The sequence below is a fragment of the Lepisosteus platostomus genome, chromosome 2, assembly GCF_059453375.1.
Source record: "Lepisosteus platostomus isolate fLepPlt1 chromosome 2, fLepPlt1.hap1, whole genome shotgun sequence".
Classification (NCBI taxonomy): Eukaryota; Metazoa; Chordata; class Actinopteri; order Semionotiformes; family Lepisosteidae; genus Lepisosteus; species Lepisosteus platostomus.
In genome coordinates, this window is record NC_142612.1 from 4,265,787 (window position 1) to 4,288,259 (window position 22,473).

The window sequence follows — 22,473 nt, forward strand, 5'->3', positions numbered from 1 at the left end:
TGTAACACAGTCTACAGAAGAGACAGATATGTACATATGCTGATATGCTAAACTCTTTATAGTTATTACATAATTTTATTCAGTTACCTAGTGGAAATACACTACACAGTTCATGATATGCACAGTACACAAGGCTGGTAAAGATAAAAGTGAACAAAAACAGAAATAACAGATCATAATGGGCTGACCACCGAAAACAAATGGAGGAACACATTGCAAACCAAAGGTCTAATATTTTTCACTGAGGACAGATCCCCTAACTTAAATTGTGTTTCTCTGCTCCACAAATTGTTCTCTAAAGATTTCCTTAATGAAACCTAAGATTAAAGTGTAGTCTACCGAGTAGCCTGGAACAATTGAATGCTCCAGACCACCTACTGTACTGTATGGGCTTTAAAAATGCTCCCAGTGCATTCTAAAGACAAATAAACAGGAATCAGTTCAGCAGTGGACCCATGAGATCTGACAGATTAGAGATCAGATAGAACAACAAGAGGTCATAGGAGGCTACTAGTGAAAGGGGTTTTATTTTTAAGCATGTGGATCTGAGTGACTCCAAGCAAATCTGCATTAAGAAAGTCATTCTGCTCAAGCACTGCCATTATTCACACAGAATGGAGCTGTTGAAAGTCATTGAGGCTGCTGGGCATGACAGCACTTCCTGCAAAGCAGCCAGAGACATGCCTTTTCAAGATATAGTACTTCTTTCCACTTCTTCTACCATTACATTCATGGGAGACACATAAAATGGATGCAAACCACGGAGCCCACCAGCACTATTAATTCCCTGATGAAATAGAAACAAAATATATTATATAATAGGAAGCTTTATAAATTTGATTATGTGTTTAAGCTATAATATTACTAGAATTGCATAGAGAAAAGTATTTTAAAATAAATAATTTAAGCCCAGAAAACACAAAGGTTACACTTAACTGTTATTAGTACACCTGTACCTGTTTTTATATATGTAATTTGTTCCCAGGAGCTCTTTCATATAGCAAAAATCCATAAAAAGAAAAACCTATTTCCATTATCTCTTAGGGGCAAAATAACAATCCATTCTGGACCCCAGGAATGTCAGCACTACGTTTACTTTTATTTCACCAAAAATGACAAAAGAAACAACAATAATAACTAGTATTCATATGACGGCTCCTGTTTTCAGTAATTAAAAAACACTGCTTACCTAGTCTGACATCATTAATAATACCTAAGCAACAGCAGCCGCTTGTATCATTTGCTTTTTGTGGAATTATACGCACTCACAATTTTAATTTTCTTAACACTTTTAGGCTCCACGATAAAAGTCTAAACTACAAATATTCCGTAGTTATGAAAATAGTAGCTATGAAAAGTTAAGAGCGCACAAAGCAAGACGTGGTGAACTGTATCACACATCTCTCCCTCCACTCCGTAGGCTATGTGCTAGCTGTCACCCATACTAATCAGTAGAATGTGCTGCAGGTACTGCAGTATGAAACGACATGTACTGTATAACTCCTTCCTCTTCACTTTCATTTGGTGGAGGTTTGGACATTTTTCTTTGTATCGCTTCTTCATAGTTTCATAGTTGGCTTTCGTTATTCGAAACGCGGGTGACAACTCACATGCTTTTCGAGTATCAAATTTCTATAAATAGGGCGTTCTTTAAAAGAGGTCTGGGTGAATTTATGTAAATCCTCCACTGGCAGGCACTACACAGATGGTACACCTCCTGTAGAGTGCTATGAGACACTGGCACTTTTGACCAGTGCTCAAGGCAGAATTGCTTTGGTTTATTCAAATTCTTTGATTTCAGTTTGTGAACTGCCTTCCTCAATTCGAACTACAAATGTTCAATTGGATTGGGGTCTGGAGATTGTGAAGGGACAGTTCATAACATTTATTTTATGGGCAGTTAACTATTTCTTTGTATGCTTTGATGGAATGAAAATATTAAGCCATGCTTGAGCTCCTTGCTAGAGGAAACAACAACCGAAAACTTAAAAGGCCAAATAACTGGAAGATTCCATAAGCAAGAGGCAAGGGGGCATCCACCAGGGAAAACCTTCCTGATGTATACCAATACAATGAAAAGGAGGGGACTTAAGGATCATTTTCTTGCTGCTTTGAGATCAAACTTCCCATTTTCTTGTGCTGCACACCCTAGGCATAAGCCTGACTTCCGCCTCCCGTTGTTAGAGCAGGAGAAAGGTCAACGTACGTGTCGTAGACATTGAGCAGCCAGTTCAGACACATGTCCACGCAGACGGGCACATTGACCAGGGTGTTGTGCTCCTGCTCCAGGCGGTCATAGATGGTGGTCAGACAGTTGATGATCTGCATGATGTCCATGAGCTGCTCGTTCTGTTTCAGGTTGTGCTGTTCGAAGGCTTCGCATGCTGCCGACAGCCCCAGGAGATCCACTGCAGGGAAAAACTGCATTTCAGAGAAACGGCGAGCTGCTGAATAAGTAATGCACATCTGTTTAATTATAAAACGAAGCACCTTTGCCTTCCAACCCTGCGACAGAACTCTAAATGGACTCTGCTGTTTCCTTCTGAAGTACAGAGCAAATTCCTCATTAAAACGATCTTATAGTCTGCCACTAAAGAAAATGTTCTTTTACAACGTTAACATTTATACCAAGATGTTATATGGAGTATCCCTGCAAGCTGTTAAAGTACACATTACTAGAAATGACAGGAGTAATCTCCTATGGAGAAATATGGATATATGTCACCCAAATGCGCAGAATAACAGGCAAATAATTTGCTTTATAAACAAAATCTTCATCCATATGCAAGTTTTACTGCCAAGTGACATTTATAGAAAAATAAACTCCACTGCAGGACATCACAGTCCTGCACAACATGACAGCAAAAATTACACTATCTTCTAATATCCCTTCAGCAAATCTCCAGGTTTGTTTTATCATTGAAGCATGTAAGCAAAAACAAATGGTGCAGGGAGCAATCAAAGAAAACCTCTCGTTTTTTTCCCCAACACAGGAAAATTCGCTTTTTTGTGTGTCACCAGAAAAATTGAAGAGCACATCCTTATTTTTGCGATGTGTGCACCTCTGGAGGCCGAATTATCTGCAGCATGTAAATCAACTTAAGCACCTGACACTGCGCTGATGTGTCTTATCAAAAGCAATACTTCTCCTGGTATTTACACAGTCATTTACAAAAAATGCTTACCTCTGCCTTATAAACAGCCCTCCCCACACTTTTGAAATTCCCCCCTCCCATTTTTTGCAGATTCCAGTGCATTAATTTGCTGACAAATAAAAATGTAACCATGCTGAGATTGGTGTCTTGTCCGACATCAGCAAATCAACAGCTCATTTGTTACTACACTTCCCACAGGGACAGCTCAGAGATGGTTCTCCTAATACCAATTTATTAGCATAATTGGTAATGCAGTGGTGCTTCGAGAACACCTCTGTTCCTTGGGCAGTGGGGGCTGAGAGCTCGTTTTCCCAGATAGCAGTGATCAATAGTAATTAAGCAGGTTCCTGAAGCGTTAGGTGCTAGTTAAGTTCTACATGCAGCTTCGTAATGAAACTCCGTCACTCAGTTTCTGAGAAGGCATCCAGGCTAAGTGGATAACCTTAGCACTTGAATTATATAATCGAGAATCAGCACATTTCCCCATTAAAAGTGAGAGATGCCACAAAGCAGGCACAGGTGAAGTGTGCGAGGTATTATAAAAAGTCATGAAGTGCCCTTCTGTTCCAATAATCTTTCAAGCTACTCTTCTCTCAGGTTGGTCATACAGACAGTTCAAAGCAGTGTTTTTGTTTTCCTTCTGATTATATATTTTTAATTGTGAACCCTGTACACCATAGATTTAGAACAAAAAAGCACGTGTGATTGGCCGTGTCCACACACAGAAAACTCTTTTCTCCACACAGCAGAACACTTTCCCAAAAAGCATTTTGTCAAGGAATCTGCATTCTCAATCGGCTTTTCCTGCAGGAGCCTGAAGACAATGCCACGCACCCAGGGGGGAGCTGGGGAAAATTAGCAGCATGTGCTCATGGAGGGTAGGTTCCAGTTAACAGAACTCTGTTGATCATTTTGCATTTAAAATGCTGTCGTCCAGCAGGGAGGCCGGCAGTTTAAGGGAAGGCGGTGTGAGCAGATAATGAAGTGATCCCGGGCTCAGAGAGAAAGAGGGGAGGTATACTCACAGCAAAGGGCCTTCTGCAGTCTCCTCAGCTTCATGGCTGTTCTGTATGCAGAGAACCTGACGTTATTCAGGTCAGCTGCAATGGAAGGAGAAAGCCGTCATTATCCACTGCTTTTCCTTAGCTCTCCTCCCCTGTTGTACACAGCCCTTGCAGCAGAAGTTGGGGATAAAATCATTCCCACCTGCCAGTGCAGTTCCCAGCCACGACACTGGACATTGCATTCGTGCTCAGACGTATTTCACTGGTTGTCTCTTAAAATACGAGAAACAGAATATGCAGCCACTTCTAATACAACAATACGCACACATGGCCTAATTTCTTTTCTAAAAAGAAGACACACTGCATCACCAGGCCCTCCTAAAGTTTCCTATAATTCCAAATGCCCAAGACATGAGGGAAATAAAATATTTTTTAACAAGATTTGCAATTATCTGAAGGCATTACTGAGATACACCCACTTGTGCAAACTGGAACAGCTGGCTTGCCAATGGTGGCCTGTGATGTTTGCGTTGACTTACAATGAGCAGATCTGTACAGTACATGAAATTCTCACAAGTTACTGTCAGACTCATGGAGCAGCAGTTGAGGTTTAAAGAGACATTCTTCTTTGAAACAGATGCAGATTGCTGATATCAAGTTGTGTCTCAGGCTACGACAATAATTCCAGGGGGCTTTTCAAGTAGTGGATACCCCTGTTTTGGCATTTTAAAATCCACCCCATAAACACAGAAAGGAACTTTACCTAACCAATTTTCACCTGCAAATTTAGAGACAGGACAGTAATAAAATCTGTGCCAGTCCTTCTGTGGTAGCTCTTGGAAATAGTCTTCATAAAAGCAAAATTCCAATATTCCCAAACTCATAACTCATTATTCTTAAAAACTATTTTTTGCTGGATTGCCATAGAGTTGGTTACTTAGAATTTTCAGGATAGGTCATGATAACAGAAGGCCCTCTTTTACCTCTGTAGTTGTCATAAATAAGGCTTTTGTTTCCACAGCTGCCTGTGATAAGCAAGTTATATGCCTGTGATAAGCAATATCTACACCCTTAGTAAAAAACACCACCTGCAGAAAGAATCACAAAGAATCTGTGGGAACTATTACTCAGTTTCACTCTCCAATAGCATACCTTGGTAAATACATACAAAACTGAAATAAAACATAACAGATATGCCAAGTGGAGTCCAAAACAGAAGGATGTGAACCACAGCTGTTGTGTGAAGTAACGCACCTCTTCATGAAGGTCTGCTGAAATGCACACAAAGACCAGGAACCCATGGAAAACGAAAACAAGTTTGCCATCTGGCCCTTGAGGCTCATCATGATGAGTGGCGAAATAAAGTGAAGACTACCTGGACATAGTGGCAGAGGTGTAGCAGGAACTGAGGAAGCTGTGTCTGTGCCGTGGGTTTGCTGTACACCACACACTGGAAGAGAATGCTTGGGCTTGACAGGAGAGGATTACTGCTGTGGTTTATAATTATACACGCTGGGTCAGGTGTGCTGCATAATTTATGGTGCGACTGATTCTTTGTCAGGTCAAAGCGATTTTTTCTGTCTCCCCCCCAACCCCCTCTCCACATCTAAGAATGATTCGAAGCAAAATCTTCCTGCTGGCATCAGCTTTGTACTATCACAGGAAAAAAAAGCATATTTTACTAGAACCACAAACATAAATGGAATACCTAAGTAAGGCTAAAATGTTTGCCGTCTTCTCAGTAGAAACAATCTTCCTCATGGAAGGGGCTTTTACTTTCCCCCATAACTAAAGGTTATTTTTCACTGCATCCCCAAGCTACACACACGTCATTTTAATCCACCTCAACACCAGGGCTGGGTCGCACTGATTTCTGGACACTGCAGAGCTGAGAAGAACCCTGGACTCGTGTATTTCGGCTTTTACAGCCACCCAGCTTTATCACAATCTTATTTACTCTTCGACGCATTTTAAAAAGCCAAGGTTAAAGGAACAAACTTAAGAAAAGTCAAGCTCCTTTCCAAAATGCACTTAATTGTATTTTATGACTGAAAATGACTTGACACGCTTCCACGATAAACATAAACATCCACCTTTTCGGCTGTTATCAGGAAGCTGCACACTCCTGCTCCGGGTGGTGCCAACGTGAAACTTTCCCCAGAAGACAAGTCTGGACAGGAAGTCAGTCCCGCTGAAGGGCATGCCCACAGGAACAGTTTTAGAGGTGCCGATCAATTGCCTTTGGGAATGCTGGAGCAAAAAGGAGCTCCAGGAGAAAACATGCTTACATGCCACAGAGCGACCCCAGTTCAGGAAAAAAGCTAAAAGCAATTTTCAGAAATTAAATGTATCAGTTTATTATTTTACACGCTAGGTGAGGTGTGCTGGATAATTTCAGTTATTCCTCTTACCAACCCCCTGTCCCCATCTGGGAATGATACAAAGCAAACCTTGTGACTCCAGTATTTTGTATGAAATAATCTCACAATAGTCCTGAATAAAGCAGGTCTACATAGGTTCACCTGCTCTTATACAACGGCTTAGGAAAAAACTCCAAACCTGACTGAGACAAAACATAGCGCAGAATGCAGAGATTTGGTCTGACATTCAGTGTTAACAAATTCTAAAAGAAAAGCCTACCTTCTTAATAATATGTTGACATTCTTGCTCTGAGACCGCGAGGAATGCTGTTCTGATGAGTAAGAATTACCTACTGTTTTATAAAATACAAATCTGGGAAGTGGACTGTCCCTAAAGTTTAAAAGCTGGAAAGCCATAGAATAACTAACATATCTTTATGACTTCTGGCATCGCCAACTTGTCGATGTCTAAAACAGTATAAGAAACCAGGTGCACTGGGTTTTTTTTGTCATTGAATGTGTGAAGGTGATCTTTTACATAATGATGTTATGGAACAAAACTGCTTCCATATTTTCATCAGGCATTATTATAATAGATCATACCATGCTCTAAATGAGGTTATTTAGTAGACATTTCGGGAATTCTTAACTCGTACTTCGGCTTTTCTCTATTTCTGGCTGCCTACAACCCAGCATATATGTGTTCTCGCCCCCCGTCACTCCACCCCAACTTCACAATGCTGCTGCCTCCCTGGTTCATTCCTCTTAAGTGAGGGGCATTGTGGCAGTGTTGATCTCCAGCCAGAGCTGTCATTTTCACAGCCAGGCAAGATAATGCTTAACATTCAAGTATTAAGTATGCTGTGTTAATTTAATATACATTTGGACACAGCATCCTTTGGGCCCTATTATTACATTGTAAACAAGCAGGCTTGTGAATACATCTTTTTCAATCCAATAGAAATACTGCTCACGACTTTGAAGCATTTTGCTGACAACTACTACTTGTTAACTCTGCACACAGATCACGCCGGAACATTTCTGCGGTGAAATGTCTGCCGCACAACTTTATTCACTCCTACATTACAGTACATTAGTCAGTACAGTTACTAGTGAGCAGGAAGGGCTGCTTCACATCACAATTCTCGCAAACTCTTGCTCTTGCCAGTGCAACAACATGGTGACCATACAGTACTTTCACAGAGATTATGATTTTGTGCTTGAACTGGAATCTAAACTTTTGCGCTACTTTCAATGAAATTGTTTTTCTTACCAAGATGTAATAACCGGTCTGAGAAAATGCAGTAATAAAAGGCTGTAAAAGCCGAAGCTGTAAGACATTCCTTCACCATTCCCAACAGAGTGTGGGGTGAAGCCGAAGGCAGGACAGGTGCAGAAGCTGCAGGTGTGTTTGCGCCAAGAGACTTTTCTTTCAGGCTGTAATCAATGACTTTGAAAAACAACACGACATCCACAACGGGGGAAGTGAAGACCACAGAGGCAAGACCAAGAGTGAATGCTTAAACACTAACCTTCAAAATATGCGAACACCACACATTAGGCCCGAGTGCCAAATATTACAATGTATCCAAGCATCAAATACTAAAAATAAGCATGGAACATCGAACATGAGGATCAAACGTTAAATAGAAGCTCAACACAAACAAAAAATGTCATGTTTTCATCACATTGGGTGTGTCTCTTCAGTTTTCTCATTTCTATTTCCATTTCATACACAGTGGGAGGTCAGCACATTTTTTAAAAAAATACCAAATGTCACCTATTTTACAGAAAGCTGAATCAGGTTTCTATATACAGAACACCTACTGACAATCTTTTGCTTCAAAAGCTAAGCTTCCTATTATTACCTGAACAAGCTTTCACTGTTGCAAAAATGTGAGGCCAAGTATAATAACCAACACTTCGCATAACTGCGCACATTAAATACTAAATCAGACAGGCCTTGTTTATTAAATAGGAACATACAAGACCAAACTGTAAACTGATGCATCAAAGGTTGATTCCACAATGGTACACTAAGGAGTGTACCATTTAAGGTACTCCTCTAACTACCTGTGCTTGCGCTGTGTACTGGAGCATCTCAAGATTGCACATTTTAATAATGCCGGCATTTTTATAATCAGAGTTTCTATTTACAAATGTATTCTAACACTACATTTAGTGTGTGGACAAGTTGAGAATTTAATGCTTGCAGATGTATTTAATTTCTCATACTTTCACATTCCTTGCATGCAGCTATAAATTACAAGGCTTCGCCATGATTACTTTTTTGAAGAGCATGGTAACTGTTCTGTTGGAAGGTCTATTGTTATGTTTCCCTGTAGAACCTCAATATATCATCCTTATATTGAAAAGACCTTGAAAAAGGAACTTAATGGGAACATTTATCAAGGCTTAAATTAACATAACGATACTCTTCAGAAATGTCTTCCAGATACAATAACTTGTTACTGTACAGCATGTATCCGATGCACAATTAACTATCTCACAGTAAATATATTTCCGAAACTGTGTCTTATAAAAATAACCAGGCGGTATCACTGCAGAATAGCTGGGAGAATTACATTAGGCTAACATTTTAGCATTTTATCTTTCACTGGATCAGATCAGAATGCAATGCTGTTATTGTGGTTTTGTAAAGCTGAAAAGCATTGCTGTGACGTTTACTGCAATATTGTTAGCTAATCAATGTTTATAAATCTGGTTTAATATGGACTCATGTACATCTCAAAACAACAGCAATGTTAATTAATAATTAAACAAATGCAACCAGCTACTGAAAGATCCTTTTGCATGGTGGTGCTTTTGTAAACCAGTTGAAGTATCTTTTTGGGAAACCTCAGGATATCACTAAACCAAATCAACCACATCAAAATAAGTCATCGTTCTGCAGTTTTGTCCAATAACTGATAACAGTGAAAGAAGTCGCCAAAAATAAAGGGACAAGGTTCTTAATAGTTTGGCACTGAGGAAATGGCAGCACTGGCTGAAGACCTGCACTGTCACAACCCCCCTCACTTACAAGTAATGAGCCAGGGAGCTGCTACAATGGTGAATCCGCAGCCTCTTTCAACATTGCAACAAGAAGTCACTAAGAATGTTACAAAACAACACACCAGAAAACAATTAGGTCCTGTTTAGAGACCCAAAGCACATGACAGTATATTCCATTGATTTTTAGTAAATGTTATTATTGACTAATTCTTCTTAACATTTCAGGAGCTATCTATTGAGGGTTATGCTTCAGTAAAACAATCCACTTGAACTATTTACCTGAATTGCAATCAAAGATGGCTCTCTCTACACATGGATAAAAGGTGGCTATCAGATCTGATAGTATTTAAGGATTTTATTTGGTTATTAGTCAAAATGTATACATTTCACTATATGTGTTAGGGAACTCTTCAGCATTATCATTTCCAGGGAAAAGCAGGGATGGTTTCTACTACTGAAGAAGAGCTAGCAGGTAAAATAGACCAATTGTAGCTGTTGTCAACCATTGTTTATTATAGGCTTTTTCCTTCTTTGACCTTGAATCCAATTCAAAAGATCATTCAGATGTCATCAAAACAATATCAATTTAACAACATTTAAAGTTACAGTGATATAACTTTGCAGTTTATTTTTTTAAAAAGGAACCTCTGAATCGCAAACCAATATCAAATACATTGAATGCCCCAGGTGAAGACATATACATACATAAAACAGTTAATATAGTCAGGAAATATGCTTGATTTTAGTTAAAACATTGATTAAAGTCAGAAACCCATGTTACAGATTGTGTGTTTTGTGTCTGCATTTCCTTAAGAGAAACACATTCTTACCCCTGTTATTTTGATCTAAAATTCATCAATATTGGAATTTAGGTTTAAAGAAATTCAACTCTCTCAGATATTTTAATCATTTCTAGGCCTGCAAGACAGCTCAATACCCTCCGAGGATGATGTCCATTTGAATAAAGCATCCTAATCTCAGATGAGGGTAAATTAAAAATGCACTGCAACAAGACACTTGACTTCCAACATCAGTAGAAATTCTGATGTTTTATCAAAGCGCTGAAGAAAGGCACAGAGGAATTCTGGGACTACACATGCTAAGACTTAAGCAGACAGCAAACAGAAGGAAGAAAGCAAGATCAGAGGCACCCTGAAAATTCATTTATGTGCAGCGAGCATCAACAACTCTGTTTTGCATTGATAACTAAAAAATATTCCATTGCATCCTCTTCAATTGCTCTCCTCTGTTTGAACAACACTGTGTACCCTGACAAACTGGTCACCTCCCCCAAGGCATTGTTCATTGTCCTTACACCTTATTCCTCTTTTTGCATTTAAAATTCAAAGGCTTTTCAGTTCCACTTCTTCTGTGCTGCTCTACTGAGCAAATCCAAGCACTACTAGTACACTGGTTGCAATCATTTGTGACATGTGGGGGTGTGTGGTACTCACTTGTTTCATTAATATGCAATGTATATCCATAAAAGCCAAAAACCGGAGGTTAAAATATACACTTTTGGTTAAACTGAGCCTGCTTAACTGAATCATGTACTCATGAGTCACTTTGGATGACATTACACAAGCCACACTGTATATAACTCCTTTTACTCAAAGTTAAAGAAGTAATACTGTAAAATTAGATTTATTTTACTGTAAAAAGTAAAATTCTGAATTTTATTATTTTTATCCCCCCGGTGAGCTCCTAGAAAACACATTTCATTGCCAGCAACTACTGCTGCACACTGTATTGCTGTGCATTTAATAAATAAATTTATTAATTTATTAAATTAATTAATTGAATACATGTTTACTTTAACAGATTTTTTGCTACAATTCTTATCATGACACTTAATAATAATAATAATAATAATTGCTTACACTTATATAGCGCTTTTCTGGACACTCCACTCAAAGCGCTTTACAGGTAATGGGGACTCCCCTCCACCACCACCAATGTGTAGCATCCACCTGGATGATGCGACGGCAGCCATAGTGCGCCAGAACGCTCACCACACATCAGCTATCAGTGGGGAGGAGAGCAGAGTGATGTAGCCAATTCATAGAGGGGGATTATTAGGAGGCCATGATTGGTAAGGGCCAATTGGAAATTTGGCCAGGACACCGGGGTTACACCCCTACTCTTTTCGAGAAGCGCCCTGGGATTTTTAATGACCACAGAGAGTCAGGACCTCGGTTTTACGTCTCATCCGAAGGACGGCACCTGTTTACAGTATAGTGTCCCCATCACTATACTGGGGCATTAGGACCCACATGGACCACAGGGTGAGCGCCCCCTGCTGGCCCCACTAACACCTCTTCCAGCAGCAACCTTAGTTTTTCCCAGGAGGTCTCCCATCCAGGTACTGACCAGGCTCACACCTGCTTAGCTTCAGTGGGTTGCCAGTTGTGAGTTGCAGGGTGATATGGCTGCTGGCTATGTTGGAAGAGAATTGGTGGAAGTTTCTCTTCCACTTAATTGGAAGAGAAACTTTGTAGTTCAGCATAAAGAATAGCAATTAGAATGTAATTGCTAATGGGGAAAAGTAATGTTGACTACTCCCTTTGCAATAGTAGTTAAATTGAATGTCCACCTCTATGTTATCTGCATTCCTTAAAGCTGTGAATAAATACATCTTTAGACTAGAGAGAGAATAATAATCTACTATTAGAAGTAGAAGGAAATAATCTGTTGAACTACTGGTATTCATTATCATAATCTCAAACAAACTGTGAATATATATATAAGGGCTTTACTGTGCATTTAAATTGTTTTTGCAAATGAAAATACAACCTTCGTCAGATTACGCCTGCATTAAGGCACTGTCACATGCCTGGAACAACCTGCTATAACAATTCAGACACCCAAATGGTGCACTGTTTGAATTACTGTTTAAATATACTGATTAAAATAAACTCTAGGTCAGTTTGAAACTTCTATTCGACAAAAACAACATAAATGTTCCATTAAACCTCAAGGACAGATTCTCTCTTTCTCAAGCTGCTGCAATTATTAGAGAACTGCTACTTATTGTTTGTAATAGCAACAATAGAAATTACCAAAATTCCAAATCTCTGTAACTCGTGATGGCAAGTTTTTTGTTACTAAAGCACAGCCGTTCTCAAGCATTTTAGCACTTTGAACTCACTCAGTGGGAAACATTTTACTGCTGTGATTTAGCTCTTTCTTTGCATTTCAGGTGAACAGGGTGCATTGCACAAAAGAACCCGACTATTGCATTAGTCAGGCCCTTGCTGTGTCGAGCCACTCTGAAAGCGCACGTAACATATCTGCAACATTAATGCAGAAACCTGGAGAGGCAGAATATATCAATACAGTCAAACAAAAGAGCACTCCTCTACAGTGGCTGCTTCTGTAACCTACAGCACACTTGCCTGTGCCAGGTTCCCCGCAGATGGACAAGGCCTGTAACACCTGTTTCCAGTGGTCTTGCGAATACTTCAGATATGCAAGTCGCAGAATTCCCTCCCTTCTGAATTTGCTCATTGGGGCTTTACTGAATGTCACATAATCCAATATAAAAATAGGAAACATCCTGAGAAATTGTCACGCTCAGTACACCTAGAGGGCGCTCTACTTCTGTCCTGTTCCCAGTTCCCTGTGATTATTCATGTCTTTCTGGTGTGTCTTGTTGTGTAGCCTATTTACTTCCTGTGTCTGCTCTGCTACTTGCTCAGCCTTGACGTTCGGATGTCCTAAGACTCGCCTAGCACCAGGTCGCTCCTGCCCATGGCCTGAGGGCATAGGTTTCTCTACGGCATTCCCTGAACAGCTGAGCCCGGGCTAACCCCTGTCTCGCAGCTACGCATAGGGTCTTTATCGCTCTCCTGCCATTCCACAGTGTGTACTTTCTGACATCCGTGACAGAAATAGGGCGCTAATCAACTCACTACGGCATAGAGTGAGTTTTCCTTCACGACTCAATCTGCTGCATAGCCTGGTTGTTTTGCCTCTCTTCCATCCAAAGCTGGAGAAGAAAGGTTCACATCGGTATCTCCCATGCTTCTGATACATTTCTGGGCTAACTACCTTTTATCATCAAACAAAATCCAACCATAAATTCAATCCTCTGAAAACAACTGGAGGCAATTTAAGACTCATCCCGTTTTGTCTTTCCTGAAGTTAAACCACATAAAGCAATACATATGGACTTGAAAATGCCAAACAGGAAAGTGTAGATCAGTTTGATATCAAAAGTACAACACAAATTGACAGCTGTTTAATTTGCTGCACAAAAACAATTGAGAAACAAGTCCTGCTTTGAACCTGAGTGCAGGAACACTGCTGTGGAAACTGCACACTTGAGCTTTAAGGTATTATATTCTGAAAGAAATCCCACAGATAGATGCTTCGCTGCTAAAGGGAGACAAGGATTTTCGTTTCTACTCTAACAAATATAGAGCCCTGTACACATATGCATTGGCAGCAGCGTGTGCAGTTCGTCTCTGCCCTGTTTTGTTTTTCGGGATTTGTTGCATGTCTGTGTCAGCGGGTCATGAGCACAGAAGCTTTGGTCAGCAGCCGACAAAGTAGAGAGGGGCTTTCTTTTTTTTTTCTTGAATGAAGCCAGGGTACCGGCTTCAACACCATGACTGGAGCGCAAGTTCCATACTCCCAAAACCTCTTCTGAGGGAAAACTGCCTCTTGTTCTCAGTTTTAAACGCGCTTCCACATAGTTCCCACATGAGTCCCGTGGGCCATGTTTTTCAGCTTTGATTCCAAGTCCACTGGAATGACTTTGTGAAGGCCTTAAACCGAAAGCCTTCACAGACGTCTTTGTTGAGTTCTGTCAGTGTGGGACATTCCTTTAACAATGATAAGGAAGACGTGTAAAGGATAAAGTCCCATCTCGTGCCTCTCATTCCCCAGGGACTTCCCCCCTGGCAGGTGGGATAAGTAAGGACAGGTTCTGGTTGAGAAATATTTTAGCTTTGTACTTTTCTAGCACATTCTCTCTTAATGGAGCTGGGACACCACGTGCCTTTTGTTGCTCAGGTCTGTGTCCGGCCACCACCTGTCGACGCCAATTTACAGCACAAATCTAGAGTTATTTTAAAGCACTTATGGTCAGGGAGAATAATGCTACTATCTAAATATTCTGATATAATTTTAAAATATTCTAATTGAATTTGGCAAATTACTGCAATTAGTTAAAATAATTACCTTTGTACACACATTTTATTTTTTTACTTTGACTGTAAAGCCGCATTTTTTCCTCAACATTTTACTGTAAGTTAGGTGGGGCCTTCCCATTAAAAAAAGAAATGAGGCTACCTATACTGTCAGTGACTTGAAAGCCAACCCACATTAGTGATTTTAATAGATTTAAATGAAGTGATTAATCATGTCTGTGGATTTTATATCAATAAAAACTAATTAACTTTGCCTGCAGCAAAAAAAAAAATCTCTGAAAGGTGACAGGGAAGCCTTAAAAGATAATGGCAACTGGAGAAACAAGCTTTTAACTTCATGACAGTAGTACAAGTCATAATTTCACGTCAATGATCAAATTAAGTAATAACGCTACCAGTTAAAATGTTCATGTCTTTAATAAATTCAGTTTTTCTGTCAATACCAAATGTTAAACTCCTTCTGTAGTTAATGTTTACATGCTGCTGTGATAAGGTTTCTTTTATTTTGCTTGCTTTCTCATAACAACCTTTGAGGTCGGCTGTATGACATTGTACAGCTATTTTCTCACAGATCTGTACATTTTCTACACAGCTTTGGGAAAGCTTTGAAAAAGAAGTGCAGGAGCGGCTTATAATTCCTGCATTTTAGTTTACCATTATTTTTCTTTTGTAGTACTCACATCTACAGGCTCTCGATTGGCCTCCATAAAAAAAAATAAACTGCACTTTCATTCAGCATTGTCATTTTCTTTGGACTTCACAATAAAGTTTGGAAACAATCTATTTTGTCTGGAAGCTGCAGGTGACGTTAGAAATCCGCCAGCTGATGTTACAAGAATGTGACGATTATATGGATAATGGACGTGTGCATCTTCTAGCATTTCCTTTTCTCCTTCCTCGAGAGCTGGTAGCTCAACCCAAGAATCAGCAATAGGAGATGCAAGTGGAAAAAAACTCAATTATCAGAAATGTACAAGATTTAAAGCTTACTATTCTTGTAATTAGGAAAGACTGTAATGAATTAAGCAAAAGCTAATTTTATCTCCTTTTATCACCACGTAAGGTAGAACTCAATTGTTTTACACATAAAGTTGGCCAGAAGCCACCATTTAACAAAAAACAAATTTTAAAAACCGTATTAAGAGTCAGGACTAAACAGGTTGTGATTAAACTCCCATGTGATGAGACCAATTAAAAGAAAATGCCACATAAAATTCCTAACCTGTTTCTTTTCACTGTGTTCCCTGAAACAGAAGAGAAATCTGTGCTCTTGACATAAAAAAGAATTTCTACCCAAGGCCATTTGTCATTGGTGTTTCTGAGAGACACAGAGTAATGTCAAAGTCAGCGAAGCACACACTACTGCCGTCTTTCATGCTGAGCAATTGTCGGCAGTTGATGAAAATAAAAGGCTTGTTTTTATTTTCTTCCATAGACATCTATGCCTAAGCACTGTACTGTTGGCTTGACCAAGAAAGATATCCTTTGGCCATAACAGCATTCTTAAAAGGGGGCTTCAGTAATCTCCAGGACTACCCAATCTGCCAAAGGGCTGACAGGCCTGGGAGGGCAATCACTGCAGCTGGTGAAAACACCACGGACGAAAGCTTTGGCCGAAATGACAATTACATACGTTCTTATACTTTAAAAAAGCAGCTGTGCTTAAATTGCTGATGTGCGTTTTATTGTCAAATGTTACTCTGAACACCCACCCAGGTTGCGAGACTTAGTAATGCTAACCACTGGGATGCCATGCCACCCTACAAATCCTACCTTGACGCATTCTGGACACTAAGTCAAGGATATTTAAAAAAATAAACAAAAGCATTGTTAATCTAGCTTAATAATCAAAGCATTTTACAATAGGTTAAAGCAGGGCTTATGTTTCCCCTACTGTGCCATAGGTATCTTTGCCATGAATTAAGCAAAGGGCCACTTGGGAGTATCTTATTACGACTAACACCTCTGGGTCCCACGAGGCCCATCAGAAAATCTGGTTCGAGTTACATTCTTCCTGGACACATCTTCCTGGACACATGTTTCCTGAAGACTGAGATTGGAGGGCTTTCTCTCAGCTCCGATCCCAACTGCGTGAGCAAAACACGATTCTAATTTGGCACTCCTAACACAGAAGTAATAAAATTAGCAACACAACACAATTACACTAAGAGTTAAAGAATACACAGAAAGGAACGAAAGAAAAGGGAAGGAACCTGCAGGAGAGAACAGCTTGGTCAACACAATGTGTCAGCTCATTTGCTTGTAACTTTTTCATGACCATGTATAATGTTTCTCACGCTCAATTCAATACTCAGTAGTATGGTTCAGGATAAACCAATCTCTGCTGTAGAATGGACTGAATCACGTTTCTATCAACACTTTCTAATGATAATTATGTTATTGTATAAAGTGTTTATAAATATCATCTGCAGCCCCTAATCTACAGTGTTAACATGTGCTTCTTACCCAAGGACTGGTAGAGCTCTGTCATCTTAGGATGATCCCAGCATGTCGTCTGCGTCTGGTGACTACAGAGAACAGAGAGGAGAATCAGAGACTTGAAACTGAAACACAGCAAAACACAGACCATCCCAAGAGACGCCTCACCATCAGCAAAAGAAGTCCTCCGAATTCACTGTCAAAGAGAGGTTTAAGTTATTTTCAAGAACGCCCTAGGATTCACTTAAACTCATCTTCTACATTCCTCTCCCTTAACCCCAACTTCAGATACTTTGTGTTATCACACATGCATCCGACTGAAGAAATATAGAAATAGATAAATCTATAAAAATGTGTGGGCCTCAGGAGAAAGGTTACAGGTTAATGCTCATTTGATCACCGCTGGTATGAGGGTTGTATCCAGGTGAAATCAGATTTGCAAATCCCAGATTAAAGAGGAAATAAAATGAATCATCTACTCGATTAAAGAACTATACTTATACATTTATTTTCTTTTTTCTGTTGCCACATGCTTTCTATTCATGCAGAAATCAATCAATTCCTTTTGCCTTTTGGTTTTGCCGCAGAAATGAATCTTTGTCCTTAAGATACAGGTGCATTTTATGGCATATCAATACCAGATAACAAATACCTTCAAGGGTGACTTTTTATACTGCTACAAGACCACAACTCTGGACCACCACACATCAGATCCAGATACTACATAAAATCATACATATTTAATATTTCAAGTAAGTACACCTGAAAGCTTTTCTGAAAAAGTCAGACGCATTTTATGGCATGTTAATATCTGTGATTTATTAAAAATCTGGTAGTTCCCTGAGAGTGCAGCAGTTACAGACCAGATATCTCAGTTTGGGAGGAATCATACATCTGATCTCACCCCTCAGAAGATTGGGTGAAAAAACCCATCATGAGGTAAAGATGTAATGACTACAAGCCTGGATACACGAACAGAGTAAATAACCTTCACTATATAATATTGTGATATAAACTGTATATTCATCTTAAAGAGCTAAAAAAAATGAAACAAAGAACTTTACTCCTGCAGAGGAAGGAAAGTAACTGAAATACTGTCCTTTGCATTACTTTGTATGCACAAGGCATGACAGCTGCAGATATGTGCCTCTATGTGAGCAGATAAAGAAGACTCTTGCTTTTGTTTTTTTTTCTTCTCCAACATAAAAAGGTATGGCAAGTTAGCAATTCTATGCACACAAAAGAAGAAAAGAAAGGTTACTGCCCACTGAGATGCACCTCCAAAGTGCTCTGCACGTCAGTGCAGGAGGGAGGTGGTAAGTGAAGAAGGGGGAGGTTAACACACACCAGCTCAGCCCTTCGCAAGAAACACCCCAGACCGCTGCATAAACACACACAACCCACTGGCAATCAGGGCAGAGCATGCAGCAGGGACTGACAAAAATGTAAAGGTGTAGAACATGTAAACAAAGGTAATTAACCATATAATTGGCCTCACATCTGAAGAAATAGCAAATTATTGTAATTTGGATATTTTTACCTGCTTGCAGCTGTGCTGACATTACTCATATGGTACAATATGCAGACTTTGATTCACTTACAGAACCACACTGTGGATTGGCAAAGGTCTTTTCTATTGTTTCCAAACAACCCCAGAAACCTACGGGTGACATCACAAATAACCAACAGAGATTTTGTACAATGTCTCAACCAACGCCTTTATCACACATAAGTGGGGTATATTAAAACAACGCTGAAAGCATTTTGATTAAAATCGTGCATATTTTAAAACAACTGTAGGTCTTATCCTAAAAAAAAAAACATTGTACATAATACGTTTTGTAATGTCAAAGAGACCATAAGTGCTACAGTAGGTGATTATTTTTTTTTAAAGTTTCAGAATTAACTGCATTGAGCACTGGGAGTGGCAGATGATTTTAATACCAAATTATAAGGACCCACTAACAGCTGAACTTCAACATTCTTTAAAACAGCTGTAGCATACAAGGTCATTTTTAATAATGGTTTTACAAAAAGCATTAGCAAAACTCTTGATACAGGAGCATCCATACCCCGCAGTCAAGCTATTGAGAGAATGATTACTGTCATTGTGGCACTACAGGCCTATATTTAAAAAACATCTAACAGGGGCGTGGATTCAAGACTGTCTGCCACACATTATTCAGACACGGTTTATATCCACCATTTGTACCTCCTGGGTTGCCAACTGAAAGTTAGCTATAGACAATAATTTGACACTGGCATGTAATCTGCATTCCTAATTGACAAAATTGATTTAAATTAACAGTGTTTAAAGCTGTGATTAACTTTTTAAGACAACTTCTACTCCCAGCCACTAGTTTCCAATGGAAATAATTCAAACATTTTTATAATACTGCTTGGCGGCTAACTGATTTTTCGCCCACAACTGGATATTTTAATACCAGACTAGGTATTTATCGGGCTCTGGTGTTAACTGAATAAACCGATGGTGAAGAATGGTTAGCACCATGCAACTTTAAGGATGCCATTTCCTGTACAGCACTTTAAACATGGAACAAGAAATAGCGGTACATTTGTTACACTCCGATCCAAAGACCCTTCTTTCCAAGCATTATTAGCAAAAGGCTAAACCTAGCTGCAGAGTCATACTGATCTCAGAAAAAAACAAGTATTCAACTACAGAGGCTACTAAAGGCTCAGGCCTAAATACTACAGACTGAAAGCTTTCAGGAGCACTCAAGAATGAACTAAGTCACATCAAAAAGAATTCACAAGCTGACAGTTTGTTGGATGCTTCTGAAGAAGAGCTGGAGGGTGATGTTGCCTGGCATTGATGCTCAAGCTGCTTGGACTGAGGTTCTAACACACTACTGTACCCATTTCTTGGTCCGCTGGATTCAGCAAAACGACAGTCACTTGAATGCAAAGCTACTTTGCCAGATTCATTTTTATGCCAACAAATAAAACGTTCTTGTCACAGTAAAATACATACTGAGGCACTTCACAAGAAACTTACCACTCCAATCATGCGTGTGATAGAAACGTATGACGCTAATCCAAAGTGTTCAGCGACATTTTGACAAATGGATCATTCAGTTCTGAGAGCGACTCGTGTGACTCGATTGCTTAAGCACTGAAGTACCTCATCAGTGAAAGGACTGAATGGGAAATCGTGATTTAACTGGTTGAAGGTCAAGGCTGGTGAAAACCAAGACTGGGAAAACACAAAAAGGAACCAGCATGCCTGGCAAAGCCAGAGAAGAACATGGAAGCTGGTTAGATCAGTCTACTCTTGCCCACCACCTGGGGAGCTCACAATCAGGAATTTCCAACCTGGCAAGACATTACTGAAAATGCTAGGCCACTACCTGGGAGACTGCGAGTCATGACACTCTAACATGTCATCATCCACGCGTGATGGCCGGGGCAAGAGTGTCAAGTCACTAGGAACCCGACTGCATGGTGCTACAATGATCATGTCCTGCTCCTCCTGGGGGCTCATCCAGATGTGACAAGATTCCTGCAGGACAACACGTCCTCATACAGCTGGTCATCTCTGTTTGATAAAATGTCAGTGCGACAAAAAAAAAAAGATTGCCATGTTTCTAATAACTTTGTGAATTTGTTGCAATCATAAACATGCTGTGGTGCTCAGTATATATATATAAAATATATACATCCAGGTTTTAGCGACAGATGCTGCATTGATCCACATGTGAGTCTCTAAAGTATCCACTTTCCATGTAGAAGTGTGGATGACTTCCAAAATCATAAAGCCGCAGAAATCGGGAGCCAGTTCAGATTTGATTTTTCGCTGCAGGCAAGGTGGCAGGCAACAGCAGGTGACAATGGCATAGCAGGAGCAGTGAACGTGCCTTGATTATCGCACACAGAGATTCTCTTTGTAATCTGCAGTTGCACTTCAATTTCTGAGGCAAGTAGAAGGGACATCAGAGTCACAGAATCACAGATTAATGAAGATCCATTTGCAAATATCTTTTCATTAAAAGAGGACGTTTCTGTGGGGTCAAATAGAAAATGAGAAGAAATTTTAGGATCTCCTATTTCTGCTGGAGGCCAACGGCAATAAAAAAAGTAAGACAGGCCTTCTCTTCTCTTAAACAAAGATAATTAAACGACCAAGACACAGAATTCACGACATTAAGCTGGTGCTCATAACAAACTTTCTAAAGCATCTGAGTTTAAAAGGCCATCTTGCTGCCCCCAGCTGCTACAGGTAGAATTACCGTCAGAGAACAGAGATAAAGTGGAAGTCTTGGCAAACATATGAGTGCTCCAGTCAAAGAAAGCAGCCTGCTGAAACAAGCGGGTTGAACACGTGTGACACCGACAAACTGGAGTCTGAGACTTGGCTGAAAATCAAGGTGTGGATGTTTGCCTTGAAGTCACAGAAATCCAACCCCGAATCGTAACATACTTTTTTTTTTTTTTTTTTAATGGTGCGCAGACTCTTGCTGCAGCTTCACAAGAAGGAAGTCCCAGAGAGATTCTCTTTTGCTACCGGGACAATATCTTGAGAGGTGTTGAAGAAAGATTTGGGATTCGGGGGGTTCACTTTTTTTTTTTAAACCAGACAGGAAGAACTAGATGAAACTGTGGTCTCGTGCTGAAAAAAGCAAGGAAGCAAGGAAGATGACATACAGTGCCTTTTTAAAAAAAAACACTGCCTTCCTCAGTGGGAATCGAGTGGATGTCAAAATCCTGAGAGTGTGTCAGTGACACAGCCAATTTGCGGCGACTGCTTTAAGATGTTCTTGCAAGATACAGTGTACATCATTCTTTTGTTCCTTCTTCCATTGAGAAAGACTGCATACAATGGACTCTGAGTGACATGTTTTGGATTTCTGTCTGTGGTCTTTAATTGTATTGAAGTGTATTTACTGTTCTTTGACATGGGGCAGTATAGCGCAGTGGGAAGGCCTTTGGACTCATGACTGGCAGGCAGAAGGCAGTCAGTGCTGTTGTCGTGAGAGATACTCCATACTGTACTCCACTTTCCCCAGTCCACCCAGCTGGAAAAGCAAGGACCAGAATTGCTGGGAGGTAATCCCATTCAGGAGAAGGTTATGTGCTGTCCGCTTAAACTTTGTTTTAAGGCAAAGATGTATTAAACTGCATAAAGTCATTAATATTATAGTTACAGTAGCAACAATGGCAAAAAATATTAAAACATAATGCCATAACATTACTTTATTCATCTGTTCTAAAGGCTTTTTAACCTACAGAAAATTTAACAATGGGTGGTATTTTCAATCCTGTACCAAATGTGGACAGGTATTCCTAAAAACAACATTACAGTCCTTGAATTATTGAGGTGTGTAAT

The 22,473-nt window shown here is 39.8% G+C and overlaps 1 protein-coding gene across 13 annotated transcripts in view; it reads right to left on the reverse strand.

Moving 5' to 3' along the window:
* dmd (dystrophin) overlaps positions 1-22,473 on the reverse strand; it is a 728,682-nt gene that overhangs the window by 50,137 nt on the left and 656,072 nt on the right. For all 13 annotated transcript variants that reach the window (XM_088646795.1, XM_088646880.1, XM_088646889.1 and 10 more), the window contains 3 exons: positions 17,154-17,215; positions 4,181-4,255; positions 2,207-2,408 (listed from right to left, as the gene is read on the reverse strand). In XM_088646795.1, coding sequence (XP_088502921.1) covers positions 2,207-2,408; positions 4,181-4,255; positions 17,154-17,215 — 339 coding nt within the window. The remainder of the gene's footprint in view (positions 1-2,206; positions 2,409-4,180; positions 4,256-17,153; positions 17,216-22,473) is intronic.